Source organism: Aythya fuligula, chromosome 19 (assembly GCF_009819795.1).
Source record: "Aythya fuligula isolate bAytFul2 chromosome 19, bAytFul2.pri, whole genome shotgun sequence".
Classification (NCBI taxonomy): Eukaryota; Metazoa; Chordata; class Aves; order Anseriformes; family Anatidae; genus Aythya; species Aythya fuligula.
This window is the reverse complement of record NC_045577.1, coordinates 1,887,677-1,900,782: the sequence shown is the minus strand read 5'-3', so window position 1 is coordinate 1,900,782 and position 13,106 is coordinate 1,887,677. Positions and strand designations below refer to the sequence as shown.

The 13,106-nt window shown below is 39.1% G+C and overlaps 1 protein-coding gene across 1 annotated transcript in view; it reads left to right on the top strand.

Moving 5' to 3' along the window:
- Window positions 1–13,106, top strand: part of RABGAP1 (RAB GTPase activating protein 1) — a 66,695-nt gene that overhangs the window by 47,085 nt on the left and 6,504 nt on the right. The window contains exons 14-21 of the mRNA XM_032200031.1: window positions 1,619–1,732; window positions 3,236–3,310; window positions 5,230–5,355; window positions 5,965–6,108; window positions 7,706–7,747; window positions 8,109–8,237; window positions 11,869–11,961; window positions 12,937–13,047. Of these exons, the coding sequence (XP_032055922.1) occupies window positions 1,619–1,732; window positions 3,236–3,310; window positions 5,230–5,355; window positions 5,965–6,108; window positions 7,706–7,747; window positions 8,109–8,237; window positions 11,869–11,961; window positions 12,937–13,047 (834 nt within the window). The remainder of the gene's footprint in view (window positions 1–1,618; window positions 1,733–3,235; window positions 3,311–5,229; window positions 5,356–5,964; window positions 6,109–7,705; window positions 7,748–8,108; window positions 8,238–11,868; window positions 11,962–12,936; window positions 13,048–13,106) is intronic.

Below are 13,106 nucleotides of genomic sequence, written 5' to 3'. Positions count from 1 at the left end.
AACAATCCAATAACTTGATTCTAATAGCAGTGTAATGCTTTCCTAATGAAATGTCTGTATTAAGCCACAGAGAGGAGCATTAAACTTGGATAAAATCTGAAGAGACAATGAAGTCCACTGCTGCAGATTTGTTCCTGTTTGCAACATTGAAAAAGATCAACTAAAATCTGTATTCCTGCAGATTATTTCATGCTCTCTGAAGTTACTTTACTTCTGAACTTTCTTCCCTTTGTCGAACAAACCCACAAGTTATCTGGCTGTAGTAAACCAGCCAACAACAACCACCCACCTCTTCCAGTGGGGTTCTGCGGGGCACCGTGGATGTTTGCAGCCGCAGCCTGGTGTGCTGCTCTGTGATGGTCTCAGGTGTGAAGCCGACCAGGGTTTTATTTGAGAGTTCAGCCAGTTGGCAGTGCCACCTAGTAAGGGAGCCTGGATCCTTCCCGGAGCAACAGTTGCTGATTTATTGTTGTGGGATCTTTTCAGCGAGTTTCTCACTGCCGAGATCCCCCTACCGAGGAGCTCTTGTTCCATGCCGAGGAAAAGCCCTCTTTTTGGCAGCAGAAAGAGGCACCAGTTGTAGGCAAAAAGAAATACCTACAGTTAAAGAGGGCTTCGTTTCTGTTTTGTTTCCAGCGTAATGGCCTCTCCTGATTTGGTGGTGGTCACAGACTTGCTGCGGGGTGTTCCCTGCCATCATGCACGTCCCTGAGCCACATCCAGCAGTGCTGGTGCCAGTGCTGGTCTGAGGGCTCTCACCAGTTACTGGCCTCCAGCTGGACCTGCACCGCTGCTCACAGCTATTGGAGCCCAGCAGCCCAGGCAATTTTCCACCCACTTTCTGCTCCAATTACCTAGCCTACGTCTCACTAATTTGATTTTAAGGAGAAAGTGGGAGACTGTGTCAAAGGCCTTGCAATCTGCTGGCCTCTCCTTATCCACAGCTCCTGTCACCTCACCGTTTAGTTCCAGGAGGTTGGTTAGGAGTGTTTTGCCCTTGTTACATCCACGTTGCAGCTCCCAGTCACCTTCCTGACCTTTGTGAGTTTAGAAGTGGCTTCTGAGAGGTGTGTGGTGCTGTTGCACCATGTGTTAAGCTCTGGGTGGTTAGTGTCTTCCTTGGGCTCATACTCAGTTTTCTATTTTTGTATTGCCTAATTTTTGGGGGAGGATGAAGAGTGGTTTCTCTAGCTAACACGTTTAAGAGAATAAATGAAAGAACTTAGGACGGCAGCGTGCAGCTGCTTACAATTGCTTGTTACCCTCTGCAGTTGTAAGAAAAATGAGATGCGACTAGGCAGCATTTGTGTTCAAGACTGAGAGGGAAGGCTGCTGTCTGCACTGCAACGTCCTGGAACGCTTTTGTGTGTGCGCTTTTTCTGCCACTCACTGACTGTTCCCAGATGTGCTTAGGTAACCAAATCTATCAAGATTGTGATCTGGAGCTGCCAGCCTGCAGGCAGGCTGTTCTGGCTGAGTAGACTGTATTTTGTTAAATTTAGAACAGTGCACTGAACACAATGCCAATCTCTTAACTCTCAGTCCTAGCATATTGTAATTTAGTCTCTTTTGATGTGTTTTCATTTACGTTACCTGAAGTTTTATTTTTGTCTAATAGGAATCTCCGCAAGACAGTGCTATCACTCGAGACATCAATCGAACGTTCCCTGCGCATGATTATTTTAAAGATACCGGGGGAGATGGTCAGGACTCCCTGTATAAAATATGCAAGGTATTCTTTAAATTCTTCTTCACTTATTTTGGTAACTTATGTTTAAAATCATTAACAGATGTAACTGTTACCTGAGAAGAGTCTGGAGGGTATTATCGTTAACTGTATTGTGGAGACAGACTGGTGCTAGGCTCAGGTTGGTCCTTAATTGTAGATGTTTGTCTGGTTGTAGTTACATTCAGGTAGGAGATCTAAAGTAGTAAGCCCTCTGGATCCTGAACACTAATTTGTTTCGTACTGAAACTTCATGTCAGTCTGGATCGGTCTGGACAAATTATATGCTGTTATGGAGATGAGGACTAATTCCGTAGTGATCAAGAACAGCTTGTCACTCTAGCATGCTCCCTGGTTGTCAATATTGTCTAAACAATTCCAGCAAAGTTGGGGACACATGCAGGAAATCATGCTGATGTTGCCTCTTGAATTTGATTTTGATTGACATTAATGTATTTTACATTAATGTGTACTAGCAAGTGTGAATGCAACATCTACGTGAAATAAATGAAAGACGTTGAATTTCTTCTGTTCAGCTTTCTCAGCATTCTTTAATGAATATATTTGGATCTAAAATGGAGATGGTGAACATTTGCAAATTAATTCAAGAGACCAGTTTGTAATTTCACAAAGATGGGAGACCCCTTCCCTATAGCAGCAGGAAGGCTGCTCATCACAGTGTAGTTGGTTAGAGATGGTGAAAGGAACCTGTAGGTGTGTTTGTGACAGGCCTCCCTGACCAACACTACTACAGGTAGTTATTCTAACAGAAACATCTGAGTGATTTGAGTGCATCAAACACAGGCAAAATGCAGCCATGAAGAAACAGTAAGAAATCTTAGAGTTTTTATCAGAACAGGGCAAATGTGGATAACTGCCTTTCTATAGATCACACCTCCACATTAAAAAAAAAAAAAAAAAAAAAAAAAAGCTGAAATCCAAACAGGGGGTGAAACTTTTCCAAAATTTGACTAATGAACCTGTAGGGTGTCATCTGAGATACGCTAGTCTAGCAAAGAGCAAAGATGTTGGGGAAAATGCACAGTGGTCTTTAAGACTGGAGATAGCTATGCTATAAAGCCACAGGCATGCACTGGAGTTGTTTATTAAAAGGCAGAAATAAGCAGCACAAGTGGGCAGCTTTTTGTCTGTGTCTTGACCAGAATATTTTAAGCTTCCAGCACTCCTTCTTTTGTGTTTCTTGTGTTTCTCCATCTTCCACATCTGACCTCCTAACACTCCTGTAGCAGCTGGTCAGAGGTAAAAGCACTGGGATAAACGGAGAGGCTGCAGCAGTCCTGGTACATTGCTGTAATCAGCCACTGCCACTACGTGCCATGGTTGGATTCTTCACATGGGTTGTCCCCTCATTTCCCCCTCAGTAGATGATGTCTACTGGCACCAGTACACCTCATGAAACTTTCATGGAGCTGTGTTTAATGTAGCATTCATTCTCATTGTGCTTTTAGGTTGAGACAGATATGCTGTAAAATTTGATTCCTTTTTTAGGCCTATTCTGTCTATGATGAAGAGATTGGCTACTGTCAAGGCCAGTCGTTTCTTGCTGCTGTGCTGCTTCTACATGTAAGTGGTGGTTTTTTTTCCAGTTTGTCTTAAGCTTAAGAATAAATATTGCTCCACATGTCTGGGACAGACATTGGTAACTCCCGAACTAGCGGGATTGCAGGCTGCTTATCCACTTAAATGTTGGTCAATAACAATGTGATTTTAGACTGAGAAGAGTAAATTGTTTAAAACTTACTGGGATATTCGTAACAAATGCTGCCTTTATTTGGAGGCATTGTAGGGCTTTGTACTTCTTGGATTTAGAGGTTATTGAAGGATAACATAGTTTTTATATTTGCTTTGTTAATATACTCAAGAATACTTTTTTTAAACTTAATTGTTGGTAAAAGTGACCTCGGCAGAGTAATATCCTTTAATTGCTTGCGTGTTCAGAAGCCAAGAGATTTATGGTTACTGTAAATCAGAAAAAGTTTTAGATTCACTCATGCTTGGGAAATATGAGAGGATTAGAAATCTGTACAAATTATTTATAGACCGTTCTTTTTTAAAGGAAGGTCTGCTTTTTATCACTGTGTGTCTTGCAGCCATGGGCAGTTGAAACTGACCAGTTCCTAAGCCCAGCAGAGCTCTGAGATTTCTTTTCCCAAGTTGATTTTTAGTTGCTACCAGTGAGAACTGAGCATGAAGTCTTCTCTGCAGTTTCCAGTGGAAGGGGATGTCTGATCTTCGGTGTAGTGTTTTCCACAATGTTATGAAGTCGGTGGAGGATGTCAAAGATACTGTAAACTCCATTCTTTTCAGACATCAAGCAAATGACTAAGCAGGGCAACCTTTTAATTCTTTGTGACTGCAGTCTGAAATATTTGCTTGATGACCAATTAATCCTTTACTGCTGTACTGAATCAGATCAAGAAGGATGATACTTTCTGACTGGAGAATTGAACCATTTTACTGAAACATACGTGCTTTCTTTTATCTTTTTCATTGTCTTATATCCATTTTTTGAATATCCATTGCATTAGAGAGAGTGGCTGTCAAGAACAGACCATGAGTTATTCCAGAATTCTTTCTTAATAATAATTGTTGCCTGTGGGAATGAAGCTTGCATTAAAAAGGTTGAATTTTAAATAAGTTTCTTTTTATTTGATTCTCTTTGAAATCAGTCCTTGGAGTATGGCTGCTAGGGAAAATAAATATTAAGAAAGTGTTGCAGAGAAGGAGCCCTTCACTACCAGTTTGGCATGTCTCAGCAAAGTTTTCATTTTTAACAGACTCCATCTGCAGATTAATAATAGAATACTTGAGATGGATGTTCTGGCCTTTACAGGAACAAGTGATCGACCTGAAGCCAGCCTTCACTATTACTGAATTTTGATGTTCGGGAGAAATGTCTAAACACTGACAAGCCATGATGAGTGTTCCTTCAGTTTTTGGCAGGAAAGGGATATTGAACATTCCCAAACCAATGCTGAGTTGTGATAAATAGAGCTTTTGGTAGCAGTTACTGGTCTCTCGTAGTTGTGGCATCTGAAAAATAAACATCAAATGTAATAATGTCATTTAAAAAGGTAAATATACAGTTAAAAATAAGGGAAAGATCCAGTTAAACATCATCTGATATTGCTTTTTTCTTGGTTACATAGGTGACAGAGTTAGGCTGTTTAAAATCTGTAGGATTCTGACACAATTTGGAAAAAATATGGCAAGAAGCTTCTTTGGTCTCGATGTCTGAAAGACGTGTTTTCAGTTGGGCATTGGGAGATGGTTCATTCCACAGAATAAGAATGAAGTGCAGTTTCCAATGCTAGGCCTCCTTTTGTGTGTTAATACTCTTGTTTACTTTTAAACTGGTTTGGGCCAGATTAAATAGTAGTAATAATCTGGCATTCTGTAAGAGGGAGGAGAAACAGCAAGGGCAAATGGACCCAGTATGAAAGATTTAAATGCTCTGTGATAAATACACTTTCCTCTCACAGATGCCTGAAGAGCAAGCTTTCAGTGTTCTGGTCAAAATCATGTTTGATTATGGACTCAGGGAACTTTTCAAACAAAACTTCGAAGATTTGCACTGCAAGTTTTACCAGCTGGAGCGCCTCATGCAGGTAGGTGCTCAAACTTGTGTGAACTGAATGGATCAGAGCCTGCAATTCGAACGGTTAGCAAAATCAGCCATTTGTTTTACACATGAATGTTTGTAACCTCTTAGTAAGGATGAAGAGTGAGGATTATCCATGCTGGAGGTTTTCTGAGACTATAGAGTGCTGACATGAGACAGTCGGATAGCACTGGCCACGTGCAGTAAGTCTGAAGGCAGAGGTGTGTGAGAGCTGGAGTGGCTCTCGTACAGACTGTCCTGCCAGTGACTTTTGAGCTCACTGCGGACATGCCGCAGAGTGGCTTTGCAGGGTCAGCACATCTCCTGTCCGGGTTTCTTGCTAGGGTGAGAGCATGGAGACTGGGCTCATTGTGCATGTAATACAGTGGCCTTTTGAGCATCTGCACTGGGACATGCCTTCAGCATCCTTGGAAGGTTCTTTAACAAGTCATACAGCTGGCTTGTCAGGCATGAGTGGATACAGAGCCTGCCTATCTGCACTGATTGTCACTGTAAGGGCTCTACCCGACTTCTGTTACTTTGGGATTTTATCTAATGCTCCAAAATAGTATAAATTAACTTTTTTTTTTTTTTTTTTTGGTAATATTATTCTTAGGAATACATTCCTGATCTCTATAACCACTTTCTGGACATTAGCCTTGAAGCACACATGTATGCTTCCCAGTGGTTCCTTACATTGTTCACTGCAAAATTCCCTCTCTACATGGTCTTCCATATTATCGACTTACTCTTATGTGAGGTACGTGTTATAACTGGAGATTTGTACTACTAGTAACTTTTGACAGTTTTTTACTATCTTGGTTCATGTCCTTGTTACTATCTGTTCTTTCAGAGCTAGGCAAGTGATACTTATTTTTATGTAGAAGTGTTATGTTTTTGCAGTGAAAAAGAGATCTCAGCATTTTAAAGGTATGAATTGGGAACATATGTGATTATAATATCCCATTTCATTGAATACTGTTTAATCTGTATGTATAATTCCATACAGTGCTCATGGAATGGAAATTAATTTACAAATATGTGGATGAAAGATTCCAAATTTATTTCATGGTTAAATTGTATTATACATGATACCATTTTTTTGTAGAACACTGTTGCAAGAAGGCCATTGCATATAAAATTGCTCAGCTAACTTCTGTGCTGGTAACCTCACAAGCTTGGGGCTCTTTTTCCAGGAGACTTGACGTCTCTTTATACTTCCCAGCATATAAGGAGGAAAGCAAATTCTTTACTTTGAGGTTTTGTACGTAATCATGTTTAAAACAATATATTTGATGGTATGTTGGTAAGTAGTGTAGTTTCAGTTGGAGCTTATTAAAATATATGAACAATTCACATTTTGTACTGAAGCATCCCTGAGTTAACTAATGATTTACTTTTATACTTGCTGATTAATATTATTCATGCATTCTTCACCAGATCTGCAGTTGCTGCTGTGAAGTGGCACAGTTTGTCTGCATTCCCTACACGGAGGGGTTTCAGCATTCATAAACCTCCTGGTCAATGTTTTTACCCTTTCACTGTTATCTGTCTGCTGCTTGATTTGTCCATGTGCCAATGAAACAGAAAGTAACAGATGGTATCTAGAAAATCAGTTTTATTTGTTTAGAAACACATTTTAAATTCATAAATAGTAAATGTGTTCATAGTGAAGGCTTAGGGGTTTCTTTGTCATTTAGAAAAAATAATTCATTGGGGAAGAGAAAGACAATCTTGAAACAATATCAGCAATGTGTCTCGATTTTTGAATGTACCACTTAAATTGCATGCTGCTGTTGACTTTTCATAATTAATTGCTCAATTTAAATAAAACACTTCTAAAAAGTAGTGGCAAAGGTTAGATGATGTAGGACTCTGTCCTAAAGTGATGACTTTCTTTGTCATTAATGACTTTCTTTGTCATTAAAAGAATTATTCCAGGTTTTGAATACCAGAAATTGATGTATTCATGCATATATTGCTGCATATGACTCCAGTGTTTTCTGAAGTTGCTATATGAAAATTAAGGGACCTTGAGCTGACCGACTAGTCGTTAAAAATAAAGTACAGTGCTCTCATCATTCTGGAGTTTCAGACTACTAAGGAGATAGTAAAACCTGTGCTGAAAGATTGGTTTGCTATCACATAATGTCAGTCCAGTAAAATACCTTCCTCATTTTTTGCAAAGTCATTCTCAGGGCCTTTGATTTCATGTAGTACCTGTAGTTACCTACAAGTGTAAACTTGTATCCTGGTTCTCAACTTTACAAAAACTAGACAAACAACAAAACCCACCAAATAACTAGAGTTGTAAATACCGAGAAATTAATTTATTTTGTTATTATTTTTCTCTTTAGGGAATAAGTGTTATTTTTAATGTTGCACTGGGATTATTAAAAGTGAGTATCCAATTTTTAAAGTGTTTTATGCTACATCATTCACAGTATCAAAACTTAAGATGTTTATTAAAAACTATTTAATAATAATAATAATAATAATAATAATATATATTTAAAGCGAACAACTTCCTGTATTACATATACTGTTGTGTGGCTTGCTCAGTGCAGCAGGGTGCTTTTGGGGGATGGGGTGGCAGGGAATAGAAGGTTGCAGAAATAGAAACAAACAGAGTTTTTAGAAGGTTAAAAAGTAAATATGTTCTTGGAAGCTTTACAAAACTGTTGTTGCGTTGTCTCTGGGAATTCAGTATTTGTTCAAAATCTGCTTTGCAATTACTGGGTCTTCTGTCCTTGTCTCCAGACTACCAAGGATGATCTGTTACTGACTGACTTTGAAGGGGCATTAAAATTCTTCCGTGTACAGCTGCCCAAGAGATACCGTTCAGAGGAAAATGCAAAGAAGCTGATGGAATTAGCCTGTAATATGAAGGTAAAGATGTGGTGATAGCAATTGTGACTATATCTTGAATGGGTACAATTTCAGTCTCCATATGTAACTTCACAATTTATTTGTCCAAGTGAAAATAATTGCAGATTTTTTTGCAGAGAAATACAGTAAAGCCCTGAGATTTTCAGTGATAGAGGCCCACATGGAGAAATAAGAGACTGGCTTTCAGAGAGCAATATTCAGTGCTACTAAAATCAGACTTAAAAACAAACAAACAGAAAACAACACAACAACAACAAAAACGCCACTAATGGCACTAAAATAAAATACTGACATAGCTGCAGTTCTTTGAAGTTCTCGTCTAGTAGTAGGTGCAAAAAGGGTAGTATCTTTAACTGAGAAGAAGGGGGGAGGTTTTATTTAAAATGGAGTATATAATGCACAAACAAAGTGTTATCTTTCAGAGTGTGGCTATTTTTAATTGGGCACACATGATACTGTAATAAAAAAAATACTGAGAATGGTTAGCCTTATGACTTACAGAACAGAAAACGTGTATCACGGGAAAATATGTCATCTCTGATCCTTTTAGGAGCCTTCTTTTGGACAGAATAGAAGCTAGAGTTCAGTATGTACTGTAGACTGGAGAGATGTTGTCCCAGAAATTTTCTCTCTGTAAATGAATTAATCTCAATAGTTCCTGTTTTCTGAGATAATTTATTCAGAGAGCTCTGTGGGCTTCCTTGTGTGTTTGAATTGCCGAGGTACACAGTGGAGTTCTTTTGTTTGATGTTTTTTGTTACATTTCAGTTGCCCATTAAGCCCTATTTATTAAGTATAACTACATGAAATGAAAGTTCTAGCCTTTGACATTAAGACTTTAGTTATATACATCAAGTATTGCATTATCTTGTAGCTGAAAGTCAATTGCTTTTATAATCAATAAATACTCTAGCTAAAGCTTTATATTGGCATTTTGGAATAGGCCCTTAAAATAGAATTTCAGAATGAAGTTACTGTAAGAAATGTATCCTTTCCTCTTTATAGACGGGATGATTGAGTTCTAAAATGGAACTTTGATAATTTATTTTGTATATTTTAAGGAAGCTGTGATTCTTTCTTTATAATTTCACATAGATTAATGTTTGGTCAAATATACTGGTATGATTCTTTTTTTTATTTTTATATTTCTTTAAATTCACTGGAGGAATTCTTTTGTAGCGTCAGTTTATAAGTACACATCTTCCCTAGTATGTTAACATTCAAGACATCAAGTAGTAGCGATATTCTCCATAGAATTCAAGCATGTCTTAAATGACACTAGTGTAGAAATTAGGAAATCATTGAGAAGTAAGCAAACTGTTTTAGCTCATCCAAACATTTGATGTTAGCCACAGATCAGACATGGATATACATCTGGTTAAGATCATGTAATGGGTGCATTTGCTTTTCATGTTTCCAAATAACTTGTTCCTCTTCCCACTCTGCCAAATTTCCCTTCGTTCTCAGTGCTGTGTGAAGTAGTTAAGGCAAACAGTCAAGGTCGTACACTGCTTTCTTGAGTGCTTCATGTTTTCAGGGGATTAAATGGAAAGTTATGGAGAAAGTGCAGGCTGCACTGCTCTGTGCAGGCTCTGCACAGATGCTGCACACTTCTGTATCTCATCCATGTTTGTTGCCTCTGATTGGAGTGCTGCATGTAATAGCCTTCTTTGACTTAAAATACAAGTCCTTTGCTGTCAGTAGAAATCTCCAGCTCTGTGTCTGGAAGTGTTTTTGAGCAGAAAAGGGTCTGATGTCAAAATAAATCATTTATAGGAAGGGAGAAGTAGCTTGGCTAAGGCATTGTGATTACAACAGCATTCTGCTGAAAAGGAGGTCAGTAAATGATGAGCTTGAGACAACACTAATTCCTTAAAGTCACTCCTCAGTGGTGCAGTCAAATGTTAACAGAGTTACTGCTGCCTTCTGTGCCCCTGGAGAACTGGTGGGACTCCAGCGTCCGTTTCTGCCTTCCATCACCACACACACCCAAAGGCCTTGCAGACTCCCAGAGCACGGCACCCCCTCGGGCTCCAGAGTCAAGAACCAGTGACAACAGCAAATGTTCTCATGATCACCTCGCTATTAGTATCTGGAGGCAAAACTGGTTTAATGCACTCAGAAAAGTTGAAGATGAAATCATAGTGGTGTGACTTCCTTCTCTTCCTCTTGCACAGCTGGATGCCTCACTTTGAAGAGCTAACCTTTACACAGCTTGAGGTTTGGTGTATGAAACACAGCAATTTGGGCAGTGTTTTGGCAGAACAGTGACATAACCTCCTGAAGTTACTGGCTGTATCGTCAGTAGGGTTAATACTCTCAGTATTTGTCTGGGCTGCTTAGTAAGAATAACTTCTGCACTTGTGATGGGGCTGGCTGACTCTACTTAAATGGGTTGGCTTCTCCAAAAAAATGTCACCTGAAGTACATTCAGTGAAATGTTTCTGTGCAACTCTCACTAGGGGGAGCCTACCTACCAGTTATCTACAGCTCATTTCAAGTAAGAGTGTTAGTGATAAAAAACACAGATAAGGGAAATTAAAGTGTGCTTTCCATTGTCTGCCATTCATGCATGTAAAGTTTGTTTAATATGTTTCTCAGACAAAACCTGTTTTTAAGAGGAAAACATATCCATAGCTGTTCAATTTTCTTGGTTTACTAAGATAACAATAAAGGCTCAGCAGCTTTTCATACTAGCAGTTTAATTTAGATGGGTGCTGCCTTGCATGTGAAATGCTTGCAGCAGTGTGAGCATAGCCTGTCCTGCTAAACCATGGTGGTGTACAGCGTGCCTGGCTGCGGACCCCTGGAAATACACTGGTCAGGATCTGTTGTAGATCCCGTGGTCTCTGTCCCTGAAGGACTTGGACAGTGTGCACAAAATACTGAATTTAACACCGCCTTTCTCTCCCCTCTCACAGAAAGGGAAACCGGGACCCTGAGGGAGTCACCTGCCTAGTGTTGTACAGTTATTGTCAGAAATGAGAACAGAATTCCTGTCTTCTGAATCCCAGAGCAGCAGGGGACACAGCATGTTTGCTTCTGAGGTGTTGCTGCTTGCCTGAAACACCTAGACAGCTTTAGGACTGGATTGTTTTCTACTGGGCTTGAGCAGCACTAGCAGAAAAGTCAGCTGAGCCTGCGCTTGCCCTTTCAGCATTTGCAGCCTCATGCAAAGTAAAGCAAACATTTCTGCATGATGATGAATGTCACAGCTGAAAAAACAGCTGAAGAAACATTGCCATCATGCTAAGTTGGAAATTAAACACACGCTGTGGGCCTCAAAGCAATCTTGTTTTGCTAAGCCACTGTAGTATTTGGAGCATCAAATACGTTGTACATTGTACAGTACCAAGGAGAACTTGGGTAGGCTGCTCCATGGGATCCCTTTCAACAAATTTTCTGTTTCACAAAACAGTAAGAGAAAGTGATACTTCTGTGATTATATTGAGTGGAATGGAATAGAATTTTGGACTCTGTCTAATGGTTTGACACTCAAAATTTGAGTGAACGTGTTAGCTGTGTTTTGTAGAAGGCAGGAGTTGCCCAAAGCTTGTACCATAACCCTTTGTGAATTGTGTGTTCTTTTATTGATGTTCTGGACAGGAACTAATGGGCTGCTTTAATTTAGATTAGCCAGAAGAAGCTGAAGAAATATGAAAAGGAATATCATACCATGAGAGAGCAGCAAGCTCAACAGGAGGATCCTATAGAAAGATTTGAGGTAATGCCTACCTACTGCAATCTGTTTTAACACAGTGTACCTGCAAGTTCCCACTTGGGCTTTTTCTTCAAGCTGTTTTCTTTGTTTTGTGACTAGTTTTTGATGTAGCAGGAAAATAGACTACGTGAACATCAAGTACATTTCTTTGTATTGGCAATGTTAATTGTGGCAGGGTTCTTGTGGGCCCAGCTTCTCAGTGAAAAAAGGAATAGTGTGAATTTTTATTTGGGCTTATAGAACTGTTTCACTAGAGCCAGGTTTTGGCACTTAAATAATGTGCTGATTGTGCCAATGTCAGGAACAGAAAGAAAACTCCTAATTGATTATAGCTCTATTTTCCATTGATTATAATCTTTGCCTTTACTCCTCTGCCTGATTTTAAATGATGTATGTTGTGGTAAGTATATAATTTTATAAATATTTGTTTTGCAAAATATAGGAATATATTTTATATATAATATTGTGTGCTTATACATTACACATCAACACATACATGCGTACATTTATATATTTTAAGCTGAAAAGTTGTATATAAACTTTAACATCTGTCTGTGTGCTGGAAATTGTAGCAGGAGAGTATAGAGTGGCCTTCCCAGTACCATCCTCTCTCACCTTTTTCTAGCATGCAAATTTTATTTTCAGCCAAGAAAATCAGTTTTTGTAGGAATCTCCTTGCAAGATATTGATGGCAGAAAGACACCCCTATCATTGCATTCTTCAAAACCAGTTCTCCAAGAAAACAAGTAATAGATGAGCAATGTTATTTATATATGGTTTCTTTTCAAGGCTAACATTTAATTTATATTAACAATACAGCTAGCTGCTTTTGTCCTCAGTAAATTCAATGCAGGTAGAGAGTTCTCTTTCAATACTTGAGATATAAGGTAGCTTTTGGATTCAGCCACAGTAAGCATTGTGTTTTATAGACAAATACCTGGTAAGACTTTTTTCTTGACTTCTTTTTTTTCCCCATAGCGTGAAAACCGTCGTCTGCAAGAAGCAAACATGAGGCTTGAGCAAGAAAATGATGATCTTGCACATGAACTGGTGACCAGCAAGATTGCTCTGCGAAAAGATTTAGACAATGTAAGACTTCTTTTATGCTCTGTAGTAGAGACAAAGTACTGGGCTAATTCCTAGTTACT